This window comes from Electrona antarctica (assembly GCF_951216825.1).
Source record: "Electrona antarctica genome assembly, chromosome: 16".
Classification (NCBI taxonomy): domain Eukaryota; kingdom Metazoa; phylum Chordata; class Actinopteri; order Myctophiformes; family Myctophidae; genus Electrona; species Electrona antarctica.
The window spans coordinates 23,960,347-23,970,706 of record NC_136797.1 but is presented as its reverse complement, the minus strand read 5'-3'; the positions used below and the strand labels follow the sequence as shown (position 1 = coordinate 23,970,706).

The following is a 10,360-nucleotide window of genomic DNA, read 5'->3' as shown; positions in this document are numbered from 1 at the left end:
CAATAGTTTGTACATGAGTTTGTGTGCACGGACAATAGTTGTAAATGGAACATTTCTAGGCTTTTGTAAAGCCTAATATACCCTAGTACAGCCTAGTACAGTCTACTAGAGCCAAAAACAACATTAGAGCCCAGTAGAGTCTAGGACAGCCATGTACACCCACGTCTAGCCTAGTCCAACCTAGTGGGAGAATAGACTAGGATGGGGGGGGGGGGGGGGGGGGGTATTTAGATGGCTGTACTAGGCTGGAATAGGCTAGAATAGGGTGTACTAGGCTGTACTAGACTTTAATAGGCTCCATTAAGCTGTACTAGGCACTTGGGAATAGCCACTGTGTGCACGGCCAATAGTTTTACATGAACATTTCTAGACTTTAATGGCTGTAATAGACTTGTCCGTGATAAGAGCTTCTCTTCACACGGGTGGGATTGTTTTCTATTAGCCTGCCGTGTACACCATTCTTTTTCTGTGTGACTGCCATGCAGGCAAACACGTGTGGCTCAGCCAGGAATGGTGTGCTTATCAAAATATTTCCATTATGCGTTACCATGGCGAGGTATTTCGCAATAAACGATGTCCAAAACCCATCAAGGACCCCAGGGGGTCCCCAAACCACACTTTGATAACCATTGAAGGACCCCATCGAGACCCATCAAGGACCCCATGGGGTCCCCGAACCACACTTTGATAACCAGTGAAGGACCCCATCGAGACCCATCAAGGACCCCATGGGGTCCCCGAACCACACTTTGATAACCAGTGTTGGACCTCATCGAAACCTATCAAGGACCCCAAGGGGTCCCCGAACCACACTTTGATAACCAGTGTTGGACCTCATCGAAACCTATCAAGGACCCCAGGGGGTCCCCGGACCACACTTTGATAACCAGTGTTGGACCTCATCGAAACCTATCAAGGACCCCAAGGGGTCCCCGAACCACACTTTGATAACCAGTGAAGGACCCCATCGAGACCCATCAAGGACCCCATGGGGTCCCCGAACCACACTTTGATAACCAGTGTTGGACCTCATCGAGACCCATCAAGGACCCCATGGGGTCCCCGAACCACACTTTGCTAACCAGTGTTGGACCCCATCGAGACCCATCAAGGACCCCATGGAGTCCCCGAACCACACTTTGATAACCAGCGTTGGACCCCATCAAGGACCCCATGGGGTCCCCGAACCACACTTTGATAACCAGCGTTGGACCCCATCGAGACCCATCAAGGACCCCATGGGGTCCCCGAACCACACTTTGATAACCAGCGTTGGACCCCATCGAGACCCATCAAGGACCCCATGGGGTCCCCGAACCACACTTTGATAACCAGTGTTGGACCTCATCGAAACCTATCAAGGACCCCAAGGGGTCCCCGAACCACACTTTGATAACCAGTGAAGGACCCCATCGAGACCCATCAAGGACCCCATGGGGTCCCCGAACCACACTTTGATAACCAGTGTTGGACCTCATCGAGACCCATCAAGGACCCCAGGGGGTCCCCGGACCACACTTTGATAACCAGTGTTGGACCTCATCGAAACCTATCAAGGACCCCAAGGGGTCCCCGAACCACACTTTGATAACCAGTGAAGGACCCCATCGAGACCCATCAAGGACCCCATGGGGTCCCCGAACCACACTTTGATAACCAGTGTTGGACCTCATCGAGACCCATCAAGGACCCCATGGGGTCCCCGAACCACACTTTGCTAACCAGTGTTGGACCCCATCGAGACCCATCAAGGACCCCATGGAGTCCCCGAACCACACTTTGATAACCAGCGTTGGACCCCATCAAGGACCCCATGGGGTCCCCGAACCACACTTTGATAACCAGCGTTGGACCCCATCGAGACCCATCAAGGACCCCATGGGGTCCCCGAACCACACTTTGATAACCAGCGTTGGACCCCATCGAGACCCATCAAGGACCCCATGGGGTCCCCGAACCACACTTTGATAACCAGTGTTGGACCTCATCGAGACCCATCAAGGACCCCATGGGGTCCCCGAACCACACTTTGATAACCAGTGTTGGACCTCATCGAGACCCATCAAGGACCCCAAGGGGTCCCCGAACCACACTTTGATAACCAGTGTTGGACCTGATCGAAACCTATCAAGGACCCCAGGGGGTCCCCGGACCACACTTTGATAACCAGTGTTGGACCTCATCGAAACCTATCAAGGACCCCAAAGGGTCCCCGAACCACACTTTGATAACCAGTGAAGGACCCCATCGAGACCCATCAAGGACCCCATGGGGTCCCCGAACCACACTTTGATAACCAGTGTTGGACCTCATCGAGACCCATCAAGGACCCCATGGGGTCCCCGAACCACACTTTGCTAACCAGTGTTGGACCCCATCGAGACCCATCAAGGACCCCATGGGGTCCCCGAACCACACTTTGATAACCAGCGTTGGACCCCATCGAGACCCATCAAGGACCCCATGGGGTCCCCGAACCACACTTTGATAACCAGCGTTGGACCCCATCGAGACCCATCAAGGACCCCATGGGGTCCCCGAACCACACTTTGATAACCAGCGTTGGACCCCATCGAGACCCATCAAGGACCCCATGGGGTCCCCGAACCACACTTTGATAACCAGCGTTGGACCTCATCGAAACCCATCAAGGACCCCAAGGGGTCCCCGAACCACACTTTGATAACCAGTGAAGGACCCCATCGAGACCCATCAAGGACCCCAGGGGGTCCCCGGACCACACTTTGATAACCAGTGTTGGACCTCATCGAGACCCATCAAGGACCCCATGGGGTCCCCGAACCACACTTTGATAACCAGTGTTGGACCTCATCGAGACCCATCAAGGACCCCATGGGGTCCCCGAACCACACTTTGATAACCAGTGTTGGACCCCATCGAGACCCATCAAGGACCCCATGGGGTCCCCGAACCACACTTTGATAACCAGTGAAGGACCCCATCGAGACCCATCAAGGACCCCAGGGGGTCCCCGAACCACACTTTGATAACCAGCGTTGGACCCCATCGAGACCCATCAAGGACCCCAGGGGGTCCCCGAACCACACTTTGATAACCAGCGTTGGACCCCATCGAGACCCATCAAGGACCCCATGGGGTCCCCGAACCACACTTTGATAACCAGCGTTGGACCCCATCGAGACCCATCAAGGACCCCAGGGGGTCCCCGTACCACACTTTGATAACCAGCGTTGGACCCCATCGAGACCCATCAAGGACCCCATGGGGTCCCCGAACCACACTTTGTTAACCAGCGTTGGACCCCACCGAGACCCATCAAGGACCCAATGGGGTCCCTGAACCACACTTTGATAACCAGCGTTGGACCCCATCGAGACCCATCAAGGACCCCATGGGGTAACCTAACCACACTTTGATAACCAGCGTTGGACCCCATCGAGACCCATCAAGGACCCTGGGGGTCCCCGAACCACACTTTGATAACCAGCGTTGGACCCCATCGAGACCCATCAAGGACCCCATGGGGGTCCCCGAACCACACTTTGATAACCAGCGTTGGACCCCATCGAGACCCATCAAGGACCCCATGGGGGTCCCCGAACCACACTTTGATAACCAGCGTTGGACCCCATCGAGACCCATCAAGGACCCCATGGGGGTCCCCGAACCACACTTTGATAACCAGTGTTGGACCACATCGAAACCTATCAAGGATCCCAGGGGGTCCCCGAACCACACTTAAGTGTTGGACCCCATAGAAAGTCCTTTCTAGGCTGGAGTAGGCTAGACTATGGCTCTCTGCTGCCCCCCGTTGACAAAATGTTGTAAACACAGACAGGTTCACGAAAAGCAGTGGCGCGTGTTCACGCTCCGGATGAACTATGGGAAGTGTTCCCTGCCGGGTGCACCGGCACTAGTTTGTATACGGGCCATAGTTTCTTACCATTGAAACAACCTGCTGTGAACACCACTTTAATTGTTATTATTATTATTATTATTATTATTATTAATACTTGCGCAAGCAGAGCGCGCAAGTACTAGTTTCGCCCAGGACGATGCGTATGCACCGTCCCAGCAAATGACGTAATGACTACTTGTGCCTGATACGGCAGTGGTGCCAGACTACATACATGTATACATAGGAGCATTACCTTTAATCCTCCCGACACTAAAACATATCGTCATTACGTCACCATCGAAAACCAATTACACTCTGGCATTGGGACCTTTAATCCACATCTTTATTACGTCATCATTGAGAGCTAGTCATCATTGAGAGCTATAGCATATGACGCCAGTTATACCCTGACGTCATATGCTGGGACGGTGCATACGCATCAAAAGTAACCACAGTATACCGCTAATCAATTTACAAATTACATATACATATACATAGAGGCATTTCCTTTAATCCACCCGACACTGATCGAGATATACGTCACCATCGAAGGCATTGGGTCCTTTAATCCACATCTTTATTACGTCATCATTGAGAGCTAGTCATCATTGAGAGCTGGCTATACCAGTTCCTGACGTCATATGCTGGGACAGTGCATAGTTACGCATCAAAGGTAACCACAGTATACCGCTAATCAACTTACAAATTACATATACATAGAGGCATTTCCTTTAATCCACCCGACACTGATCGAGATATACGTCACCATCGAAGGCATTGGGTCCTTTAATCCACATCTTTATTATGATAATTAATAATTAATACTACTTTTTTACGTGCAAAAACTAGGTACGTAGCAAATAGCTAAACCTAATAATTCAATATTTCAATCGTTCTTTCAAAGAGAAGCTGAGATTTGACAGTTTGTAGCGGTCGACAGTACTTGCGCGCTCTGCTTGCGCACTAGTAGGCCATTTATGGCCTACTTGTGTGCAACAAGCAAGTAGGCACTCGACAGAGTGCAGTTCTAGTTATTATTATTATTATTATTATTATTATTATTATTATTATTATTATTATTATTATTATTATTATTATTATTATTATGACAAAGGGTCAAAAGACCAATTATTCAAGCGTTACGGAATTTCCACATCATCGACCAAGACAGGGCTAAAAAAGTTTGTTGCAAGAACATGATTTTTAGGGTATATATCCCCTCCGACTTACTTACGCATGATCACAGGGGTAACGTGACATTGTAATTGGCTGACAATATTAGTGGGAGGGGCCTATGTAAGCGACTGCGGCAACCACACTTTGCAATTTTTCAAAATTGCGACTTTTCTAGTTATTATTATTATTATTTATGTAATGTACGTATATCACACCCGTGTGAAGTGAGGGGCGCTCTTATCATCATACACCATCATGACATAAAATAGCCGTAAAATTCTACATTCATCGTCAATGGGAATTGATTTAATGTTTGTGTAGGACAAAAATAGACAGTATGCCTATTTGCTCAGACGTAAAATTCACCATCCATTGTCAATAAGGAATTTAATGTTTAATTGTGTAGGACAAAGTTTGTGAACATGCACTACAAGCTGGATATATAGGAGGTGCTAGTGTCCCTCAAAAAAGCATTCATGAGGTTTTTGTTTTGTATAGTTCTATGTATTGCACTAACCCCTTTTTGGACGGGAACCCCTTTTGGAATAGCAGATCTACAAGCTCATAGCGCGCCACCGAGTGGCGCGCTACGAGCTTGTAGGTCGGCTATTTTTGAAAAATCGAAGAACGACTGACATAGAAACATAGCTTTTTCAGAAAACTGTCAGGATGTAGAAGACATTTTTAGAATCTGATCTCGGGTCAAAATGGGCTAATAACGTGCGATTGTTACAGAATCTCAGAGCTGCAGCACTGTCCTGTGAAGAGACGTAGTCTGGGCTGGCCTGATGTGGAATCCATTGTGTTCTGTGTTGTGTGCCGGGAACCACAGAGAGTATACAGTTTGCTCGTGTCAGCTATTGATTCCCCAGACCCTGGAACAGAAGACATATTCTCCTCCCCCCCACCCCTCCCCTCTCTCATCAGTATTCTCCGAGGAGCTGAAGCTCAGATCAGATCACGGCCATCTTGACTTCCCTCTGTCTCTAGTCCAGTCTTGTGGTCAGTGAACTGACGCGTGCTCGTTCATTGTACCGGGTTCACTGCTTTGACTTGTGTCTTTGCTATAGATTATCCATATAGGTAATTGTGTGCAATATAGTGTCACCTCACCCAAGCATGCCTTATACATTCGACTAATTATAAGTCTGTGTTTTGTTATTGACTTGCCTTCATGGCCTTGTTGACCTCATTGTGTGAAATGGGAAACTTAACTCTGCAGAGTTTAAGTTTCGAAACTTTCTGTAAAGGGATTTGGTTTAGATTGCAAAAAGGAGTGGGCCATGGATAGACTACTGGTGGACATACAACTCTCCAAAGTATATAGGATCTTTTAATTAAGAGCTTTTAATGGCAATTTCTATGAAACATCCCTTACCTGAAAGACAATAATCTACCGCTTAGCGCTCTCTCTCTCTCTCTCTCTCTCGCTCTCTCTCACACACTACTACTCTCTTGATCTTTATCGTATACAATAGTCATAACTTCTTTCACATCCTGCTATGCCTGAATTAATTTACACCCCAGCTCACCTGCTCTTTTATAGAGCATTTTAAATAAATAAAAAGATTGTGTGGGGAGCAGCTAAAAAGCATGTTGAGATTTCTGTGTGAGTGCTTAACGAAGAGAGGGTTGAGTTACCTTTCCCATCAATTATGTATCAAGCCAAGGGGAAAAGCTTAATTAGCTTATGGTAAGGGATGATTCTGAACTCCTGTGTGTGTGCTGTGCGTGTGTGTGTGTGTGCGTTCACCACAGGCGGGGGCATCGTCCATGTGGGCGTCATGCTGCGGGTTGCTGAACGAGGTGATGGGCACGGGCACGGTGCGGGCGCAGCAGCCGGGGTTCGGAGCCGGGGCCGGGCCCTTCCGCTTCGCCCCCAGCGCGGGGTACTCCACCTATCCCCCCACCAGCTCAGGAAGCGCCGGGCAGCTGTGCAAGGCCTGTGGACTCGCCTTCTCCGTCTTCAGACGCAAGGTGAGAGGGACAAAGTGGTGCAGTACTCGTAAGTTCCGACCAGTCATTGGTCCGACAACGACAACCTACCTCAAACCCTAACCTAACCATAACCGCAAGCACGGAGCAGCGCATGTTCATCAACCTTAATGCATGTTCGCCAACCTAAACGCATGTTCGCCAACCTTAATCCAGTCGTTTTCCACATGTCGGACCAATGACTGGTCGGAAAAGCGTACGTACCCCGGCGTAAAGACGTTGCTGTATGTTTAGTCGTCGGGAACGCACACCTACATTAGCTCACACAACGCTCACACAACGCTCACACAACGCTCACACAACGCTCACACAACGCTCACACAACGCTCACACAACGCTCACACAACGCACACACAACGCTCACACAACGCTCACACAACGCACACACAACGCTCACACAACGCACACACAACGCTCACACAACGCTCACACAACGCTCACACAACGCACACACAACGCTCACACAACGCTCACACAACGCTCACACAACGCTCACACAACGCACACACAACGCTCACACAACGCTCACACAACGCTCACACAACGCACACACAACGCTCACACAACGCTCACACAACGCACACACAACGCTCACACAACGCTCACACAACGCTCACACAACGCTCACACAACGCACACACAACGCTCACACAACGCTCACACAACGCTCACACAACGCACACACAACGCACACACAACGCTCACGCAGTGACGCTTTGTGAGATTGTAGATCAGCTCATTTAGATTTAGACCCTTAACCAAATATACAGCAGCCAGTAATGTATCAGTGATGATTATGATGATGTACTTGAAAAAGAATGAGTATAACGCCCTGCACGATCACAACACAAGAGGGAGTTCCACTGCTATTATGCCACCAAAATGTGGAATTCCCTACAAAATGCCATCAAAAAGTGTGACTCCATAGTCCCTACACTCCTTTAAAACCGCCATAAAAGAGCACCAAAGGTTTAGTGAAATGAGAAAGCAACAGATACAGTAACAGCCTTGATGGTGGCAGCGGTAGTGGTTTTGATGGCAACAATTGAGACAGATTATAGATTTTGCAGCACGGAGGCATGAAATATTAATTGCAGGCCAAGGTTTCTTCTGAACGGAGTCACCCGATTGCAATCTATAACTTTTAGTAAATAAAACATTATTTTAACCAGTCTTAAAAGGATCCGTGGCTAATAAGACAATTATGCCTTAAAACATTATACTTGCCCTCTATAACTAAAATTACAAAATAAAAACACCTTAAACATTTTATTTCTTTCATAAATTGCAAAATCATTCACTCAATAGGGACTGCTCCTGTCGCAAGTTGATGATGTCATATGCCCATGTGTGGTCTAACCCTATGGAATTATGGAATGCATGTGCTAATAAAAAAACAACGTAATACTTCCTAAAGTTAATATGAGCATCAAAGCAATATATTTAATATTTTTATTTTATTTTATTAGCACATGCATTCCATAATTCCATAGGGCTGGACCACACATATGACATCATCAACTTGCGGCAGGAGCAGTCCCTATTGAGTGAAAGATTCTCTATTTATGAAAGAAATAAAATATTTAAGGTGCTTTTATTTTATTTCTTTAGTTATAGAGGGCAAGTATAATGTTTTAAGGCATATTTGTCTTATTAGCCAGGGATCCTTTTAATGGCAGAGTAGTATATTACTAGAATCTAACTAACACAGATGCAGGGTTGGAGGTATGGTTCTTTACTTTATTTAATGAATTTCATTGAAAGATAATATTAATAAAATAAAAACAATTCCACAAATGTTTTAGATGCATTAGAAGGGCAATATTAGTCACCTGAAGCAGAGAATCTGTGATGCACACAGAAGCCCATAAGTAGACAATTCCACAGCTACACATGACGCACATGCTTTCTTCAGTCCTTTGTATTAATTCCCTAGGACCTCCTTTTTCAGTGTGATACATTTCACACAACTGGGGATCTAACCTACCATTGGCATGGCAACAGGTGTGAGGAGAACGATGGAGGCTACTCCAGAGCTTTCATCGCTGGCACAGCATGACTTAACCCATTTAGGCCTGACGTCGAAATTAAAAAAAAATCTTTCTGAAAAACGTTGTGTTTCTATATCAGTGGTTCTCAATATTTCATGTCAAGGACCCCAGAAATTATATGTAATATGCCGCCGACCCCCCATCTGAAAATATGTTGTTCCAGGGGACCTCTCCAGAAGCAAAGATTTGAGTTAAAAACTGAAACTCTGAAAGAATAATATATTCAAAGATTTCAGGCACATTTTCACAATTTTTCAAAAATAGCAGACCTAGGTCTTCTATTTTTCAATAGCTAAAGTATAACATACTGCTTAAAACACCAAAAGGGGTTCCCGCCCAAAATGGTTTAATGCCACAGCAATTAAAGCTGCAATCTATAAGATGAATGTCCAAACCAGTATTTATCTATAAATCAATCTATAAGATGAATGTCCTAACCAGTATTTGAACCTGGGTTTGCCACACGAGCACCGAACTTTGTTATTGCTGAACTAAGACGGAAAGCGCTAAGGGGATATTTCACTTTCAAACATATTTGGGGTCATTTTAACATGAACCAGAGCACATTCGCACGCACGCACGTACACGCACATGCACGCACGTACACATATACACACCGACGCACGCACGCATGCACACACTCACTCACACACGCACGCACGTACGCACGCACGCTGGCGATAATGAGAACATTTGCACGCCAGTGATATGAAAATAATTCCTGCCATATTGTGCTTCCATTCTGTTCCTTTACACAGTTCAGCTCAGCTCTGTGTCAGTGAGATTAACCCATTTGTGGGTGGGAATCCCTTTTGGTGTTAGCATTATGTTATGCTTTAGCTATTGAAAAATAGCAGATCTACAAGCTCATAGCGCCACCGAGTGGCGCGCTACGAGCTTGTAGGTCTGCTATTTTTGAAAAATCGAAGAACCACTGACATAGAAACATAGCTTTTTCAGAAAACTGTCAGGATGTAGAAGACATTTTTAGAATCTGATCTCAGGTCAAAATGGATTAAACATGACTCCAGCGAAGCTGCAATGAACCATTGAGATGCTAAAGATGTCACATGGAGAACAGGGATATATTTGTGATAACAGTTCTTGGAAGCGGTATCCCGTGATGATGATATGATTGAGGACGGCCTTCATTTAGTCCAATTCATTGGCTTGTTTTGTTTGCGAACGTGACCCTTGCAGGGCGTCGGTCAGTTACACAAAAGCTATGTTGGAATACTATGGCGCTTGACAGTAGAAA

The 10,360-nt window shown here is 46.8% G+C and overlaps 1 protein-coding gene across 4 annotated transcripts in view; it reads left to right on the top strand.

Annotated features, from left to right (window-relative positions):
- The window catches only part of LOC306939676 (E3 ubiquitin-protein ligase RNF34-like), a 52,873-nt gene that overhangs the window by 31,668 nt on the left and 10,845 nt on the right, over positions 1-10,360 (top strand). For all 4 annotated transcript variants that reach the window (XM_079524332.1, XM_079524333.1, XM_079524334.1 and 1 more), the window contains one exon: positions 6,815-7,033. In XM_079524332.1, coding sequence (XP_079380458.1) covers positions 6,830-7,033 — 204 coding nt within the window. In that variant the 5' untranslated portion in view covers positions 6,815-6,829. The remainder of the gene's footprint in view (positions 1-6,814; positions 7,034-10,360) is intronic.